The following is a 19367-nucleotide window of genomic DNA, read 5'->3' on the forward strand; positions in this document are numbered from 1 at the left end:
GGTGACCGGAGTCTTCTGGGTGGTTTCTTTGTCGTTGCTTGTGCCAGCGGCCTTGGTTTTCTGGATGCGTAACTTGTTGGCCTGGATGGATTCAATTTCTCCAGGGGGGGGTGCTTTGCTCCTGGGATATCTCGCTCTCTGTGGTTCCAGTGGTGGTGGTGGTGGTGCCCAGTGCGTCCCGGCCCATAAGGTCGGTCATCCTGGGGAGGACCTTGATGGTTCCAGTGGTGGTGGTGGTGCCTAGTGTGCATCGCAGGTCACGTGACCTTTATTGGGCTACCCCGAGCAAAAGGAAGGACTGGAATTGAAGGAAAAAAAAAAAGTTAAAAAAAATAAATTGTAATATTGTTGCACTAGATGTGAGTACCAGCCTCTGCCGCTAGATGTCGCTGGTCCCTGCGTGTGGGGGCTGCTGGGCAGGCAGGGGGCTGGATGTGGGCTGTCGGTGACTCCAGGGGGGCAGCAGGGTATGTATGTACGTGTGTGTGTGTGTGAGAGAGAGAGAGAGTGTGTGTGTGTGAGGCTCGTCGAGCAACACGGGAACTTGGAAACTTAACTGCGTCCAGAGGCAGATCCGCGGCCGCTTGCAGTGCCGCTGTGCCCGAGGACCGGTCCGCTTCTCGGCGTGGGAACGATTTCCGGCCAACATGGATGATTTAGGTAAGTTCGCTCGCCGTGAACGCAACATTTACACAGCGCGCGCGCGTGTGCGCGTGTGTTTGTTAGCGAAAAACAGCCGATGCTCGCGTTAGCTGGTTGTTTTCGTGGGGTGGTGGTCTACCGTGGTCTCTGTTTTGGGGGGGTACGCGGTGCGCCCTCGTCCAGGTAGCTGAAGTTCTACGCGGCTGCGCGCGAGACGACGTGCTCAGAAAGGCCCCTCGTGCAGACACGAGGAATCCCCGGGGATCCGCTCCCTTGCGACCCCCCCCCCCACAATTAACGTGCGTGTTCGCCAGCGTGCGTGAGGTAAAAAAAAAAATACGTGCGCGAGAGGACGCGGGGGGCTCTGGACGAGGCGTGTCGCGCGACTGCGGGGTCCTTTGAACTTTTTCATGCTCGGAACCAGCTGACATAAAAAAACAACGAGACCTCCATCTGAGGGTCCATGAGACCCGGACCCGCTGAGCCCGGTGGCTCCTGTCCTGCAGGTGGGCTGGGTCACTCATTTCAGACAGGTCTACACACACACACATATATATATATATATATATATATATATATATACACACATACATATAATATGTATGTGTGTGTGTGTGTGTATATATATATATATATATATATATATATATATATATATATATATATATATGTAGACCCAGTGAGGGTTCTGTGGTGGTTTATATAGAACCCTCACTGGGAGTCAGAAGGACTGGGAGCCCATTAAAGCCCCTTGACTTGAGCCCTGAGGTCCGCAGATCAGAGCTTCCTGTGTGTGTGTGTGTGTGTGTGTGTGTGTGTATCTTTCACAAGTTACTTTCAATAATCTAGAATATTTATACAATATGCACGCCCCCCCCCCCTGACAAGGTGTGCAGCCCAACTAAAACCAGAAGGAACCCGCTGAAGCGATTCTCTCTTTTCAGTATTCGACTGTGCAGTTTGAGTTTGTTACCCCGGCAACAGCACGGTTTTAAGTTTAGCGGGACGCCCGGAAGGAGTCGGGTTCATCGGATGCTGACAGAACACCAGAATACGTACATGCAAGTCAGAACGGGTCCTGTGAGCTGCAGGTGGACCTGCTATCGGATGAGCCACACAGTGTGTTATTAACATGTTATTAACGTATCATTCCCGTGGTTTGAACTGGCTGCACATGAACCTGGATCGATCTCATTTAGGCCCAAACCCGGCTCTCCAGTTGACACGCCGGCGGTACCAAGATAACATTGGTCATTCTATATCCAGTCAATATTTATGTACACCTTGTTCTCAGCTTTCCTTAAAAAAAAAAGAGCGTTGCGCAACCCGGTGTAATTATCACGTCGCGGGGCTGTAAATCCTGCCGTCGTTTTCGCAGAGGCCTGAAACCCGGCGGGTAATACGTGGGCGGCGTTACGTTACGTTGTCCATCTGTTTATGAAAACTTTAAAGAGTTTTTTTTTAATGGTTTGAATGCAGTCGGGAGATCTGAAGGAGTCGTCCACCTCCAGAGACGATGACGGACCTCCTTCTCATCGGAGGAGTTCTTCCTCCAACGGGCTCCTCCAGCTCTCTCCCTCACTTCTTATTCTCTCAGCACCGTTGCCCCAACACCACCAGTGACATCAGAGCCGTGACGCCCATCTTTCCCGTTGCACTCTCTCGATGTGCGCACACACACACACACACACACCCCGCGCTTCCTCCAGAACCAGCTCAGGGACTCAGCGTGGATCAGGCCCACATGCAGGGATTGGGCCTCAGCCAAAATGTATCCTCCTTAAACACTGCACTGCCCCACCCTCCCTCTCTCTCTCGCTCTCTCTCGCTCAAAGCCGGCTGAGTTTGCAGGAGAGCAGATTAGCTTTCGGGAACGTTTGGATTGAGGCGTTTTGATGCTTGATCGCCTGCAATTATCAGCGTTTTAACTGCAGACAGTAGTGAGAGTTTTTCTTTCTTTGTGCTAGAATTGGATTACATATCGTTTGCGTCTTCTTTTATCTGTGCAATCGTGTTCTTAGGCAAACTTTCTTTGACCTCCTCCTCCTCCTCCTCCTCCAGCTCCTTGCTTCACAGCTCTGGGCCTGCAGCAACAAGACATGAATGTCAAACAGCCTCCAAACCTGACTTCCTCTCACTGATTCTGATGCTCAGCACCTTTTTGAGTGTTTCCCTCTTTGAGTCCAAGTACCCGCTCTGCTCCTCTCCCACTCATTTGTCCTGCTGTCGCTTCAGAGGCGTCAAGTGAAGCGATTTCCCCCCCGGAGCGTCGTCAGCAGCAGCAGCAGCTGCAGCGTTGGAAATGTCACTCAGATATTGGGCGTGGGCGCTCACTGCGAACGACATCTGATTTAGCCTCGATGCTCGGTCTAAATTTAGGTTGATTCATTGTTAAAACACTAAAAGAAAGAATGTCAGACGGCTCCCGTGGCCCTGATGTCATGTGTTCACTCTTATCAGGGACTCGGGTTGTGTAACGACCACCGTTGTCTCAACAATAGTCAACCGTCGCCTTTTATAATAGATAGTTTTGATATTTTAGGAGACGCTTATTCGCTACTTGCCCCTCTCGTCGACTAGTTGGTCGTTGTGGTCTTAGAGTGGCGCTTTTATGTGGTTCTTTAGAAGGATACCACTCTTGTGCATGTGTGCTAACGTGAATATGGCAAATTGGGGGGTTTCTGGCTCTAAATATAAACCTGCAGTCGGAAGCCTTTTCTCACCCAAAAAGTTCCAGGAATGTTTCTGTCACACACAACTACGACGTGTTGTTTTTCACGCTTTGGTTTCTGCGTGCATGAAACAAAGAAGATATAATAAATGTTAGTCAGTGGTCTTGAGAGATTAGAAACAGAGGGCGGACTTTAAAAAGACTCAAACATTTAGCAGACTGGGAGGAACATAAGACATCGTTGGAAGTTGATGATTCAGGATAACTCTGCTTATGGACATGCATCACTGAATCACCTTAAATGATGCAAAGTCAACAAAAAGAAACTTTTCAGTTAACTTCCTCTTCACTTGAGCTCAAAAACCGGTGAAGCTGTACCCCTCCAGTGACCCCCCCCCCCCCAACACGGGGCGAGCCTCCCCGAAAGCGGCACATAAATCATACACAGCGTCTGAAGGCTCGGGGAGAATCTCTTGCATCTCCTCCAGGGTTGGTCCATCTGTTTGACTTTAAAATGTAAACGCCGCAGGGCTTTGAAACATATGGTGTGTGTGTGTGTGTGTGTGTGTGCGCGCACACACACACACACTGGTACGAAACTGGTGTGGACCGAGCGCTCTGGTGGGGAAGCTGACTAAGCAGCGCCGGCTCGACTCGGCCAACCGGCATGCCGGCTCTCACGGGCACGTGCACGCCGTAACAACAGCCTGCTGGGTCCACATGCAAACCGCTACTGGAGGTTTGTGGAACCAGGGTTCATGGGGAAAGACTCATAGGGGTTCAAGCTAAATCTGTCTGTGTTTGGGATCATTTTGAATTGTGCACGTGCTCGTCATAGTCCTGCTTTTTTGGGCCGCTTCTCGTCCAGCTGGACGCATGTTTCAGGACAGGAAGTGCCCTCCGTGACCTCTCTGCTGTGGTGGAAGTCACGAGGTTTCTGCGCTGCCGGCCAACAGACTGGCCCATTGTAGGTCAACAGACATCATGTTAGTCACGATAAAGTGTGGACACGCATCAGCCTGTCCTTTTTCTGGCGACTTCCCTAATGTGAGCTGAAGGAACTGGTTTGCATTCGGGCTTATTAAATCCTGTATTTCTTTCTGGCTGTTTTCTGTTTTTGAGTTCCCTGCTGACTTTGTGAGATTCTCAGTCTGACAGTGACTGACAACTGGCTTGATGCGATGCTGCTGACCCCTTGAAGCTGTAACAGCTGCTGTTTTAGTATTTTGCATAGCCGATAAGAACACAGCGGTATTTTAATTCTAATCCAAATTAGATCGAGGGCACAAAAAGAAGTTTTGAAAGCTAACTGCTGCAGGAATTGTGATCCTCTTGCTCCAGTTCAATGAAGGCCTTTGTGTCGTATGAAACGGCCTTTTCAAATGCACCTGCGTGGTTTTCCAGGCTTTCCCCCTAATTGGTTCCTAAATGTCATTTTTCTAAGCGGTTGTGTGGTCGTCATGGCTGCAGGCTGAGATAACACATGGCTGTTTTATTAGGAAACGGACTTGAGCCCGGCTCGGTTTAAATAGTCGTAAACACAGCCGCTCATACTGCGCTATTTGAGATATGAAGCCACGACAATGAAGGCCGTTGATGAATCGGGCGTGTGTATGTGTGTGTGTGTGTGTGTGTGTGTGTGTGTGTGTGTGCTTCAGCTGGATTTACAATCAGCATCTGGCTTCACGATTATAATTCAGGAAACACAATCTAGACCCCGATCGAGTTAATGACCGCGTCAGGGAGGCTTAGGTCAGGATTACTAGCACACACACTCACACACTCACACACGCACGCACACACCCCCACACACACACACACACACACACACACACGCGCTGGTTCTCGGCCCGGTGCTGAGCTGACTGTTTTCCAGTGGGATGATATGGCCTCCTTTGCAGACCTCACAAACCGCCCTCCTCGTCCCTCTGTCCTCTTCATCCCTCATCCCTCGTTCCTCTGTCCTCTGTCCTCTGTCCTCTGTCCTGTTCCCTCTTCCTTCTTCCCTCTGTCCTCTTCCCTCTGTCCTCTGTCCTGTTCCCTCTGTCCTCTTCCATCTTCCCTCTGTCCTCTGTCCTGTTCCCTCTGTCCTCTTCCATCTTCCCTCTGTCCTCTGTCCTGTTCCCTCTGTCCTCTTCCATCTTCCCTCTGTCCTCTGTCCTGTTCCCTCTGTCCTCTTCCATCTTCCCTCTGTCCTCTGTCCTCTTCCCTCTGTCCTCTGTCCTGTTCCCTCTGTCCTCTTCCATCTTCCCTCTGTCCTCTTCCTTCTTCCCTCTGTCCTCTGTCCTGTTCCCCCTGTCCTCTTCCATCTTCCCTCTGTCCTCTGTCCTCTTCCCTCTGTCCTCTGTCCTGTTCCCTCTGTCCTCTTCCATCTTCCCTCTGTCCTCTTCCTTCTTCCCTCTGTCCTCTGTCCTGTTCCCCCTGTCCTCTTCCATCTTCCCTCTGTCCTCTTACATCTTCCCTCTGTCCTCTTCCTTCTTCCCTCTGTCCTCTGTCCTGTTCCCTCTGTCCTCTTCCATCTTCCCTCTGTCCTCTGTCCTCTTCCCTCTGTCCTCTGTCCTGTTCCCTCTGTCCTCTTCCTTCTTCCCTCTGTCCTCTGTCCTGTTCCCCCTGTCCTCTTCCATCTTCCCTCTGTCCTCTTCCATCTTCCCTCTGTCCTCTTCCTTCTTCCCTCTGTCCTCTTCCATCTTCCCTCTGTCCTCTTCCATCTTCCCTCTGTCCTCTTCCATCTTCCCTCTGTCCTCTTCCATCTTCCCTCTGTCCTCTGTCCTGTTCCCTCTGTCCTCTTCCATCTTCCCTCTGTCCTCTGTCCTCTTCCCTCTGTCCTCTGTCCTGTTCCCTCTGTCCTCTTCCATCTTCCCTCTGTCCTCTTCCTTCTTCCCTCTGTCCTCTGTCCTGTTCCCTCTGTCCTCTTCCATCTTCCCTCTGTCCTCTTCCTTCTTCCCTCTGTCCTCTGTCCTGTTCCCTCTGTCCTCTTCCATCTTCCCTCTGTCCTCTTCCTTCTTCCCTCTGTCCTCTGTCCTGTTCCTTCTGTCCTCTTCCTTCTTCCCTCTGTCCTCTGTCCTGTTCCCTCTGTCCTCTTCCATCTTCCCTCTGTCCTCTTCCCTCTGTCCTCTGTCCTGTTCCCTCTGTCCTCTTCCATCTTCCCTCTGTCCTCTTCCTTCTTCCCTCTGTCCTCTGTCCTGTTCCCTCTGTCCTCTTCCTTCTTCCCTCTGTCCTCGTCTCTCTTCCCTGTTCCCTCTGTCCTCTTCCATCTTCCCTCTGTCCTGTTCCCTCTGTCCTCTTCCTTCTTCCCTCTGTCCTGTTCCCTCTGTCCTCTTCCTTCTTCCCTCTGTAAATTCTGAAAACATTGTAGAAGAAGCATCAGGCAGAAGTGTTGAGAGGAAGTTAATAACCGCGAAGGCTACAGTGTGAAGATGAGATGCACAAATCTATTCATAGATGCACTTTGTAGAGCTGCACGAAGTCACAACTTAAAAGAAACTAACGCATATTTCACGCCTTGCATGATGCGCGTCCTCCTCACTCTGATCAGAAGCACTTAAGACATGAACAATACAAATTAATAAATTATTATTCAAGTTTTAGGCATTTCTGTAACAGTGAGTCCAGACTACTTGAGAAGTAGTGTTTCACAATAGAAGATGGTAAGTTAAGTGTTAACAGGCTCAGACGAAAATCACTTAGAGATGATACAGATTATGGGATGTTTACCCAGCGGAGTCTGTAAATATTAACTGGAAATGATGTCGTTGAGGATTTTGTGCTGACGTCAGCTTCACGCCTTGAAGACTTTGCACCTTTCTGATACATATTGCTGAAGTCCAACAGGCTGAGAGGGGAGGAAAGGGACCGAGGAAAGGTGGCGAGGCTTGAGGACTAGTCTCTGGTGTGTGTGTGTGTGTGTGTGTGGGGGGGAGGACTTACCGGCAATGTTATTTAGTGCCATCTACTTAATGGCACTAAATAAAGATCACAATCTATTACTTTGAATGATGAACAAGTAGCAGCTTTATTCACACATTGAATTATTATGAAGTCACATTTCATTTGTGTTTCTGACCGCCAGCGGAATGGAAGTCCCCTGAGTCCGTTCCCCAGCTAGTGTGTGTGTGTGTGTGTGTGTGTGTCATTTTTCTTCATTTGAAAATGTCCCTGCTGAGGCACTATAAATCATAATAATAACACCATTTTCACCACGAGAGGTGCTCAGTCAGCTGGCACAGACGTCCACTTGGACTCGAGGAGGAACTGACTGGTTTTTGATTATCAGAGGTTGAGGTCGAGGTCGCCTCACAAAACATTTCACTGGTTGGTGGAGGGACGCCACAGCGAGGCGGTCCAAGTGGTTCTGGTGTTTAAGTGTTGCGTCGCTTGTGTCTGAACAGACTTTGCTGTGATTGAATAATTTACGAGCTGCCGCGTAAGCGCTTGTGTTCTCCGACTTAATTGCAGGCGCGTGCTGTGCCGCCATTTCCATTTAAAAGCATTTGCAGCAGGAGATCTTCATCGATCTGAACTCTCCTTTGCTCCACGTGAAAGTGGGCCGGACCGCAACGCAACACAGAGACTGAGCTGGTTGGGAGGTCTGCTTCGTTATCGTGGTCTACAGTCGGTCTCCACAGGTCAGGGTCGGGCGGGGGGGTATTTATAGTGGGCCGACGTGCCTCAGTCTGCCTCTGGTATGTGCTGGAGAGGCACCGGTGTGTGTGTGTGTGTGTGTGTGTGTTGCTCTACTGTTGCACCACCGGTGTGTGTGTGTGTGTGTGTGTTTCTAGTGTGTTGTTGCTCTACTGTTGCACCACCTGTGTGTGTGTGTGTGTGTGTGTTTTCTAGTGTGTGTGTCTGTGCGCGCGTGTGTTTCTAGTGTGTTGTTGCTCTACTGTTGCACTACCTGTGTGTGTGTGTGTGTGTGTGTGTTTTCTAGTGTGTGTGTCTGTGCGAGCGTGTGTTTCTAGTGTGTTGTTGCTCTACTGTTGCACCACCCGTGTGTGTGTGTGTTTCTAGTGTGTGTGTGTGTGTGTGTCTGTCTCAAGCGCGTGTGTGTGTGTTTCTAGTGTGCGTGTGTCTGTCTCAAGCGCGTGTGTGTGTGTGTGTGTTTCTAGTGTGTGTGTGTCTGTCTCAAGCGTGTGTGTGTGTGTGTGTCCTTCTGTTGTCCAACCCAGAGGGGAGGAAAGTGCATGTGTGCCCATTTTGTCCTGATTCTTTTTATTTTTTCTTCTGCCTCGCTCTGTCAAAATGTCACAATGAGTCTCTCTCAGAGGACCGAAGGAGGTTCCTCTTCAGAAGGTTTTACACGCGTGCATCATTTTAAAACACATCATGTACAAACACATCTTCGTCTCCTCTCGTCTGTCTCATCGCTCCATCTCGTTCCGCCCCCTCTCGCTCTCATATTTGAAGACGAGCCGTGGCACGTCAGGAATTCACATCAGCCGCCGTGCACCTTGCGACACGTCAGATACCGAGAACAGACGCCAAAGGAATGAGTGAGGTGCAGAAAGGAGGTCAGAGGAGGTAAACCTGCTGCACGCACGGACTCTGGTGGCCGACTATTCATCCCGTTGGTTCCCCTTTGGTGTGGGTGCATATCTCAGGAAATGCCTGGTCCGTCGACCAACCTCACAGATAAATGCCCGCTCTGTGTGGCGGCCCTCAGAAGGAACAGCCGACTCGACGCCGCCCCCTGCAGGTTGCTCGTGGCTGTGTTCTGTTCGCCACCAGCTAAACAAACATGAGATGTGTTGAGTGGTCGACAGCTTTGATTCCCTCTTTGCCGCGGTCAGCGCTGGTGGAGCCTCGAGCAGCCGGGACGTCCTGTCGGGGATAATGGAGGCTTCCTCTTCTGATATTGATCTGAAGAGGAAGCTCCAGGATCGCTTTGCTCACGTCTATTTACATATTTCATGTTGATTCTTGACTATGAAAGTGCTGATCCGACATCTGTCCTCCCGTGAACACACTTGACTCTCCAAATGGGTTTCTTTCCATACCCTCATTTTCCTGCCCCCCCCCCCCCCCCCCCCCCCTCATTTGTAATGTTCCTGTCTTTTTCATCCCTTCCTCTTCCCGCTCCACTCTTCCCTCTTTTACATCTGTCTCTCTCTTTCCTGTAACGAGCCCCATGCGGAGCAGCGTCTGTGTAATTAAAATGTACACCATTCATCTGGGAGGAAGGGAGTCTCTTTAATCTGCGTCAACCCACATTTTAGCCTCTGAGGATTTGCCTGCTGCTGCACACACACTCACACTCACACACACACACACACGCTCTTCCCAGTTTCACTCCCCGCCGCCATTCCTTTCATTGTTTGAGCACAGCTGTGCGCTGCCATGCCACATCTCGTGTCGTGGACATGGAGGCCGACCCGATGCCGGTGTGTTTTGTGGTGGTTCCAAGAGGGCGGACCGTGTTACATTGACGGAGACGGTGCGTTAGAGACCGATGAAGCCTCTCGGGAACTCTGGTCTCCTAAGACGTGACGGAGTTTCAGTCCAGTCTTGCAAGCGTTTACCAAACGTATGCTCAAATGAGTGGTTGCCTCTCCTTACAGAGGATGAGCTTTAGGTGTCTCCTTGTGAGCTCCTCGTTTAGCTGTAGTTCCATTTCTGGTCACCGGGGAACTGCCAGTGTGTGTGTGTGTGTGTGTCACGGTATGTTTGTGTAGTCAGTGGATGGGTCGGAGCACGCCGAGCCTGCAGTGAAGTGAACAAACTGTACAAACTGTATTATCGGGCTGTTTTCCAACCACTCTGTTGAGGGCGACGAGCTGCTGATTCCAGTCCCGATGCAGCGCTCCGACGAGGCGCATGCGTTTCCTGTAGCCTGGGGGTTGGTGTTTTAGCGTAACTCTGTTTTGCAGCAGCAGATTGTTCATAAAGAGTTGAAGCCGGTTCAGCTCCAGAGCTAAGTTGATTAACATCTCAGGTGTAAACAATCTGGACGGACATCTGTTGACCGTCCACCAGCTGCAGGAAAACTTTATTCTGACATCTGCAGCAGATTTGTGCCGAGGCCCTCACTATTTATTTATTTATTCATTCATGAAGTCTGTCATAAAATGAAAATTCTGATTTGGTCTTCATTTCATCATGGATGCATTTTAATATGCACATGTTTACACCTGCATGAGGGGAGACATACGCATCACCCATTCTCTGTGTTGTTATCTTATGATAAAATGCATCGTGGGTAAATGTTGTAAAGAAGAAGTCGTCTTAACCTTTTTATGCGTTTTCAACATTACAAAACCTCAAACTGAGGAGGAGTTCACACCGTCGCTGACTTCCTCTTCTACTGGACCAGAAGTCGAGCTTGCAGAGCTGAGCGCACCTGTTGGTTTGAAACGTCCTTTAATGACGCGTATTATCAGTCACCACACTTGGTACGCTCTATAAAGCTTGATAGCTGTGTTGCTTCTGCCTCTTTACTTTACACACACACACACACACACACACACACACAGAGCTGCCTGCTTCAGTGTAAACAGTGAGCTGCGCTGTCTCCAGAATGAAACCCTGGGGAATGTGCCCGGGCTTCTGTGCTGTGAAACCTAGTCAATTGGCATGCTAACCATGCTAACCACGCTAAGTAGGGCCAAGTGGACCTGTCTCCTGTCAGTCTGGAACACACTGCAGTCCGGTGACCTCACTGCTGATGATACTCTGCTAAACCTCGCATCCAAATGAGATCATATCTTAATAATCCTCGTTAAACTTAAATCCAAAATGTCACGTAACGTCAAAACGTGGTGAGACTGAGGTGAGTCACGAGGAGCGTGCCGATGTTGTGAAGGAGGGGCCGAGTCCACCTCCAGATACCTTGGGCGAAACCACTCCCTGAGCCGGCCTTGCCTCTGTCGATAAGAGCCCTCCACCTTCCTCATTTCACAACGTTCTCCGCCACCTGCAGCAACGCGCTCGTCTCGCCACAGTCGGGCCGCTTCGTCCTGGGAGGGCAGTCGTTTGCGTGAGTATCTGTTACTCCACCTTTCAGGCAGTACTTTTGGGCAGGAGGGGTTGACCCGAACCCACCGTCATTCATTTAAACCCTCCTCCTCTTTACCCTGACCCTCTCCTCTGCTCTCAGTTGCACCCCACTCTCCTCCTCCTCCTCCTCCTCCTCCTCCTCCTCCTCCTCCTCCTCATCTTTCATGCTGATGGTAGAGTTAAGAAAGGCAGTTCCTGCCTGGCAGACTGTGTGTTTGGGAATCCTTCTTCTTCTTCTTCATCCTCTGTTATCTCGTCTTCACTTCCCTGGGTGTATCTCCTTGTCTTTATAGTCTGAGGTATGTCTCCTCTGCACGTTACTTCATCTTTTGGTTTCGTCTTTCATTCCCGCTGCTTTTATTTTAGGATATATTTTTATATAGAATATTAAAAACATAACATAATTTATGATATTGACAACGTAATCGTCCTTAACAGCCTCAAATACATTGCTGTAATGGAAAAATATGTAATAACGTTTACGCCGTTATTTTTGTACTAATTGTTAGATTAAGTTTGTTTAAGTTATTTATTTTTTTCGACTTGTGAAATTCTGCAAGAGAAACTAAACACTGCTGTGGTGAGTGAGCGCGCTAAAATAAGCCCGAGTGTCCAGTTCTACCGTCTGAGTCCCCAGTAATGGTGCGTGTCCTTCTACCTGCTGGTTAGAGACACTACTGGTGGTTTTCCTGGCCCGTGTTTCTTTAAAAATAGAACGTAACCCCTTTCGCGCGGTGGCCTGTTGTTGTGTAGACGGCTCGTATGAGGACGTGGACCCGGCTGCAGACTCTGGTCTCATATCTCCAGGCAGACTCGGGGTCAATGAGTAACCAAAGGAGTGGCAATGACAGTCTGCATGATTCAACTTTTACAACCTGATGTCAGAGCACATTGGCTTTTTGACCTTGTGTGTGTGTGTATGTGTGTGTGTGTGTGTGTGTGTGTGTGTGTGTGTGTGTGTGCATGCAAACATGTCCTTTCACCCAACCCGGTCTGAGGGAACACTTTAGCTCCAGACCTGTGATGAAGTAAAAAATCAAATAAAATCTTTGTTTTGTATTCCCGCAGATGCTTTGTTGGCGGACCTCGAGTCCACAACATCCCACATTTCCAAGCGTCCGCTCTTCCTGTCTGACGAGACCGCCTACTCCTTCCCTGTTGGGGGTCAGAACCAGCAAGACCTCTGCTCTGCACCCCAAGCCCCGCCCGCACACTCTGAGCTAAACGGACTTGAAGAAGCAGAGGTAACAGCTTATTGTTTTCGCAAGTGAAAGATGAAAAACATTTAATTTACACCCGCTCTGAAGTGACTTCCCTTCCTCTCCTCAGTCCCTCAGCCCGTGGTCTGGAGACGGCGCCAGTCCGACTCAGCCCATTGGGGAAGAGGACCACGTGTACAGGTAGGACCAGTTGGATCAACAGTGGTTACATATCTATGCAAAGTAACTTATATAACTCTTATAGATGACTTTACTTGGCAGCATTTTTGTGGTAATCCTCGACCGTATTTTGCAAATGACAGGGAGGCCATTAAAAGGGGGAACATCGTGATGCGTGGAAATCTTTTTGACACGCAAATCACCCGACTAGAAACTGGTTGTAATGGTTTTTTATATATACTTGCACATGTAAATAGGAAAGTCCATGTTTTAAATGAATACATAAGAAAGATATGATAATCAATAAGGGATATTATGAAGAATATATCTGAAGGAATGTGTTTGGGAAACATGGGAGAAAAGTCAGTGTCACTGTATAAGTATGTTACTGTAAAGGTGTAATCACTGAATAAGTATTATTGTAACTGTATGCTGATTGTTTTATAGTTATCATAACTATAAAGATGACTCAGGTATGAATGGAATGTATTGATCCAAGGAGGCGTGGTCAAAGTAGTGGTCTCCCTAAGAGACTGGAAGATAGGCTTTTATTTTGAAGGAGCCCATCTTACTGTTTAGGGCCGAAAAGGGAAGAGATAAGGGAAGTAGCATTGTGGTTTATTGCTTAGAGAAGTCCGCCTCCTTGTACTGTTAGGCAAATGTAAGGCATTTGTCCTCTCACGTGAAGGCGGTAGACAGTTAACTATTTAAACTGATTTTTATTCATATAAATCGTTATTATAGCCTGTGGGACAGGTTGGGACAGAAATATATGCTTACGATCCTTATTCTTTTATTAAATACTTTATATTTTAAATTACTGGTCTCAGGACGTCTTTCAAAGCGCGGGAAGCTCAGAATTTCGGTTGAACTTAACAAAACCTCCATTTGCCTGTGGACTCATCTGTGAGCCAGCGTCTCTCTCAGTCCTCGGCTCTGTTCATAATACCTATTGGTTCTTCTCTGTGCAGTTTCCCTAATAAGCAGAAGAATAGTGAGTCATCCGCTGTTGCCATGAACTCATCCCTGGGCAGCAACCTGTCTGAGCTGGACCGCCTGCTGCTGGAGCTCAACGCTGTGCAGCAGAGCACCCCCGCCTTCCCCACAGAAGGTACACCGGGGGATTGCGTCACAGTTCGTCAAATGCTCTCTCGTGTTTCTCGGACGTTCTCGGCGTCTCCATTCGGCACTTGTTTTTGTGGCTCCCTCCTCTCCACTGTATTGACACACTGTGTGCACTGTGGACCCGTGAAGGAAATGAGCATTTTCTCCTGTAATAGAAGAAGCGGCTCCCCCACTGCCTGCCAGCAGCGTCATCCACCACGTCCAGGAGAACGGCGTCTCTACGTCGGGCAAGGCGGCTCCGCCCGTGTTGGAGAAGCCCAAACGCAACGCCGGCACTCGGGGAATAGAGGACGTGCGGCCGAGTGTGGAGAGCCTCCTGGATGAGCTGGAGAACGCCGTGCCCTCACCCACGTAAGCCACACAGTTGTTTACGGCAAACACAGAAATAACTTGTGGCTTTTTAATGTCACTTTTAAGCCCCGTGAATGAGGTCGATGTGGCGCGCTCTCTCTCTCTCCGTCTTCAGTTTCACGCCGCTGGTTGTGTCAGACGGACAAGAGGAAACTCCGGCTCAGCAGCAAGCCCGCATGTCGGCCTCCTCCGCCACGCGGGAGCTGGATGAGCTCATGGCCTCCCTGTCCGACTTTAAAGTCCAGAGCAATGTGAGTATGGTCGTGGGGAGATGTTTACCTTGAAACGGATATTCTTCGGTTTTACCGTCCCCATAGATTTCACTGACACCCCGTCACCTTCGTCAGTGTTGCAAAAGCAGAAATGAAGCGGCTGGTGCTTTTTAACCTTCCCTTTTTTTATTTTAAACTAGTTTATGTTTAATCCCAACAAAATATTTTAAAACTGACCCAGAATTGACAACTGACACTTCATTTAAAATTAGCTTTGAGTTGTCGTCACACTTGATGATTAGAATTCGTTGTGCAACATTTCTTTGACGGTGCAATTTTGTTTGTCACCTTCATAGAGGAAGTTATGGGGCCGACGCAGCAACATCAACATATGTTGACCACGAAACAAAATGCAAACCAATATGAGTTCTCTGTGTGAAGATGAAAACGTTCAACTTACGTGAAACTAAATGTATTTTAAGTTAATTAATGTCGTATCTCAGGAATGATTACTTGAACATAATTGAGTGAACCTTTCTGTTCATTCCAGTCTCTTTCTCTTTTCTCTACCACTGTTCATGTCTCGTCTTTGTTCGTACATTGCAATCCTTACATTAATGCACCCGACTCAGTCTGGCTCTCAGTCGTCTCTGAATCAGGAGGCTGTAGACCTTCCATTGGTCGCTGGTTCCCCAGGAACAGCGCCGCCTATCAATCCTAATAGCGGTCCAGTGGATACTCTTCTACCTTCTAGTTTCACTTCTCTCCCATTGGAGCTCCACATAGATGAAGATGGATCATCTTCGGCCGGTTCCACAGTCGTCATTGCATCGTCCAAGAGCCTCCAGATCAACCAGATAGATGCCGGTGGCACGTCTGAGATCACTCATGAGGAGAGCCTCAGTAGCTCTGCTAGTAAAGCCTCAAGTCCTTTGGGAAAAAGCTTAAGCCCGGTTACTCGAGGCAACAGTTCTAGTCCGGGACCCGCTGCCATCAGCTACAGGCAGGTAGTTGTTTCAGAGAGCTCTCGTGCTGTTACATTGTCTAGAGACCCCAGTCCCATTCATAGAACCAAGAGTCCCAGTCCACCTAATCTTAAATGCTCCAATCTAAGTCAGTCATTCAAGAATCCAAGCCCTAAAAGCTCCAGTCCAGTTCCTACAAGTCATACCCCAGAAGACAATAAAAAGACTGCGAGTCCAGTGACCGTTACAAGGCTTTCAAGTCCAGTGACAGTCCATAATACTTCTAGTCTGGTAACTGTCCCGAAAAGTGTTAGTCCTGGAACAGCTCGTCCAGTGTCAATTCCAAGCCTTTCAAGTCCAGTTCCACAGATTGCAGGTCCTGGGACGGTCCCTGATACCTCCACTTCAGCAAGTGTATCCAAGAGTCCAGAAGCATTGCCCGTGACTGCTTGCCCAGTAATACTTCCGAGGCTTTCAAGTCCCGCCTCATTCACCAGAAAGTATTACACAGTTCCAGGTACCAGCAGTCCCAGAGCTTCACCAGTTCCAGCTGTACCGCCTCTCCCTCCTACAGAAAAGCAGGGAGAGGGGATGCTGGATTTGCCTTGGCCATGTCGGGAACCTCTATTAGACGATGCCCTAGACAAACTCTTAGCTCCCGACTCCTCCCAAAAGAGTGAACCTCCTGCTTCCATTGTGCCCGGAGATGAAGACGGCTCTTGGGAGGAGGAAGATGGAACTTACCGAGAGGGAACCCTGACCCCCATGACTGAGTCCAGCTGGATGGATGAGTGTTTCACCCCCTCCACCTGCCCCGGCACACCGGATGCAACGCTGGACCTTCCCACACAGCAGCCCTCTGCTGTCGAGCGACTATCTGCTTCTGGCCAAGTAGGACTCTCGACTTGACTCTCCCAAAATAAGTTGCAGGCATTAAAAAAGGCTAAAGACGCTATTATTCGTCCGTGTCTTTCTATTACTTGGCCGTGTGCCCTAAGATGAGATGAATCAATGGCTGCGTTGGACAACTGTTCAAGCAGAGTGTATCTCTAGTTGCCTAAATAAGCTTATATTGGGAGAGCAGCTCAAATACTCGAGGAGTGTCTTGATGAAGAGGACTTCGTCCATCTATGTGGTGTGATGCATGTGGTGTCATTGCACAGTACAAAATGGCTTGACGGAGAAGTTTGTAGCTGATGTCGAAAGCTTTGCTCGAAGGATGTTTCCGCACGCTCCGACTTGCTTCAGTCCACATGGTTGTGTTAGTCACAGGGCGTGGACGCTCATTTCTACGCAACCAATGGCTGATGCAAAAAAAAAATCACTGATGGTGTCAATACAGAGACAGGAGGGTGAATATCTTTTCTATTGCTAATGCATTTATGCACTAAGAACATGCACATGCATTAAAAAAGAACTTACGAGAGCTTTGCTTCTTTGATCTTTGGCCTTGCTTTGGCACGTGCAGAATTATGAGCAAGCATTTTGTGACAGACTTGTGTTGTCTTGAGCTCCGCTATCCAGCATGCCGTGCCACAGACACCCAGGTGTATGACTTTGAATGGAGGGCTGCGCTTTGCTTCCGCAGGCTCGTTTGATTGGATACATGAGTGCCTGTCCTGCTTGTGTTTGCAACCCAACGCAGACTTTCTGGTGAACGGCACAACCCCAGCTTCCCAAACCTCCCTCGTGTCTTCTACTCTCTAGCTCAAGTCGGTTATCCGCCGCACCAAAGAAACCTCCAATGTGCATCCCATGTTCAGGGAGGGGATGTTGCGACGTAAAATGGGACCGGTCATTGTGAACAAGAGCAACTCGCAAGACCGACTTATAGAGGAGCTGCAGGGGAAGCTTGGAATCGGGCGAGTGGAGCGCAAGCGTAAACCACCGCCAGATGATTGGATGACCGAGGGAGTCATCGTCATGTCCAACCCCCAGCGGACACGAGAGGATTGGGTCCAGCCGTCTGTGGATAAGGTAGACAGGAGCCGGCGCTCCTCTGGCACCATGTTGAACCAACTCTGATGGTTTGGTTTATGTTTGGCCTTTTGACTGGCAAATATTAATTAATTCAAACATATTTATTTTAGTCAGTTTAAACGATTCAGTTGGTCGTTCACCGTTTCCTTTCCTTTTTATTCTGACCTCTGTTTTTGTTATCTGCTCTCTCCTCTTTGCTGTTTCCTTTCTCCTTCTTCCTCCCAGATCCTCATCCCTCCAGAATCACCTGCCCCACAGAGGAAAATCCTCCCCCCTCCACAATCTCCCCCAGCACCCAAAAAGTTCCCCCCAGTGAAGCAGACTCCCCCACCACTACCTCCTCCCCTTCCGACCCCTCCCCCTCCTAGAGAACCTCCCCCTCCTCCCCGCAAGGAACCTACTCCTCCCCCTCCTCCTCCCCCTCCACCTCCACCTCCCCCTCCTCCCCCCAAGGAACCTCCTCCTCCCCCTAGGGAGCCCACGCCTCCCCCTGTCCAGCCCCCTCCATCACCTAGCCCCCCTCCAAAGCCTGTCACGCCACCTCCGCCCCCCAAGGTCTTTGTATCAGTGGGCTGTCAGACTGAGTATGACCCCGTCTTCCCACCAATGCAGGCATGGATCACCCTTCTTCTTCCTCTTCTCTGACCTTCTTCTAAACTTTGAGTTTCTTTTCCCTCGAGTGTGTTTTCGGGTTTATTTGGTTCATAATCCGAGCATTTGAAGCTCTGTTTCTGCCCGCTGGTGTCCCTTCACGCCACGTTGCAGCCGGTAGTCTCTTTAATGCTTTGTGTGAATCCAGGTCGTGGTGGTTGCCGACGTTCAGGCTGGAGAGAGTGAGAGCATTTTCTAATTCTGACATCTGACGCCGTGTGTTCAGAGTGGAGAGGAGAGTTTACAAGCTTAGAGGCAGGAGGAGTGTAACCCCCCCCCCCACCCCGTGCTCCTGTTAACCTGTCCTGCCATGCACAGGAATGGCTGGCTCGCACTGCTACTGCAACCTCATCTGCCACATGACGGCACAGTTACCACCACCATTATAATTAGAGCGGCTCCCCCTGGACTTCCGTCAACGGGTCGCCCTCGGTTAGATACCAGCAGGTGGAAGTTAAAGTCCTGTACCATCCCTTCTTTAGGAACTGTGTGTGTCTTTACTGAGGTAGTTTAGGTGTGTGTGTGTGTGGTGTGTATACATGGAGTAGAGGTGCTATTTTCTCTCTCAGTGGAATTCAAGAGTCATAAAGCTCCAATAACCATCTGAGAAGATCTGTGTTTGGTGCAGCCAGACACACACACACACACACACACACACACACACACACACACAATGTTGTCATCGTCAAAAGCCTGCAAACATGGATTAGGTTTGATGAGATCATTTTCTTCCCTGGTGGCTTATTACACATTCCCAAAGGCAGTTACATGAACACATTGTATGTGATGTATGCAAAATGATGTGATGGGGCAAGAAGGTAAGTCCAAAATTATGGAGAGCGATATCGTGATTGCCTCCTTGTGGTATTTCGTCAGATCCAGTCCCAAGGAAAGACTTCCCCCACCGGTCCCCCGAAACCAGCCAACAAGCTGGACAACATGCTGGGGAGCCTGCAGTCTGACCTCAACAGACTGGGGGTCCAGACGGTGGCCAAAGGGGTCTGTGGAGCCTGCAAGAAACCCATTGTTGGGCAGGTGAGGATCCCACCCACACCAGTCGGGACACGTCGAAAGCTTCAGTTGGTGTACCGACTGGATTTACACGTGCATGCTTTGAGATTCATGTGAATCCTGACTATTTTGACTATATAACGGTTGCGATGCTGCTGTTTTATCCCCTTTTTGTTTTCGTGCATGCACGACTGCAGCTGTTTTCTCTTCCTCCCGGAAGCTCGTTTCACTTGAACACACCTCTCGTGTCTCCCCACACCAGGTGGTGACGGCCATGGGCCGGACGTGGCACCCCGAGCACTTTGTGTGCACCCACTGCCAGGAGGAGATCGGCTCCAGGAACTTCTTTGAGCGCGAGGGGCAGCCGTACTGTGAGAAGGACTACCACAAC

General features: G+C 49.5%; 1 protein-coding gene across 3 annotated transcripts in view; it reads left to right on the forward strand.

Annotated features, from left to right (window-relative positions):
- Window positions 1-381: 381 nt before the first annotated feature.
- LOC117731487 (paxillin-like) overlaps window positions 382-19367 on the forward strand; it is a 23335-nt gene continuing 4349 nt past the window's right edge. The window contains exons 1-8 of one of the 3 annotated variants that reach the window (XM_034533882.1): window positions 382-660; window positions 12371-12546; window positions 12632-12702; window positions 13653-13792; window positions 13962-14157; window positions 14273-14408; window positions 18842-19000; window positions 19239-19367. The exon at window positions 19239-19367 is cut by the window's right edge and continues 45 nt beyond it. In XM_034533882.1, coding sequence (XP_034389773.1) covers window positions 648-660; window positions 12371-12546; window positions 12632-12702; window positions 13653-13792; window positions 13962-14157; window positions 14273-14408; window positions 18842-19000; window positions 19239-19367 — 1020 coding nt within the window. In that variant the 5' untranslated portion in view covers window positions 382-647. Of the gene's footprint in view, window positions 661-11179; window positions 11283-12370; window positions 12547-12631; window positions 12703-13652; window positions 13793-13961; window positions 14158-14272; window positions 14409-18841; window positions 19001-19238 lie in introns of those variants that run through there. The other 2 variants (XM_034533883.1, XM_034533884.1) reach the window with 2 other exon arrangements.

This window comes from Cyclopterus lumpus, chromosome 5 (genome assembly GCF_009769545.1).
Source record: "Cyclopterus lumpus isolate fCycLum1 chromosome 5, fCycLum1.pri, whole genome shotgun sequence".
Classification (NCBI taxonomy): domain Eukaryota; kingdom Metazoa; phylum Chordata; class Actinopteri; order Perciformes; family Cyclopteridae; genus Cyclopterus; species Cyclopterus lumpus.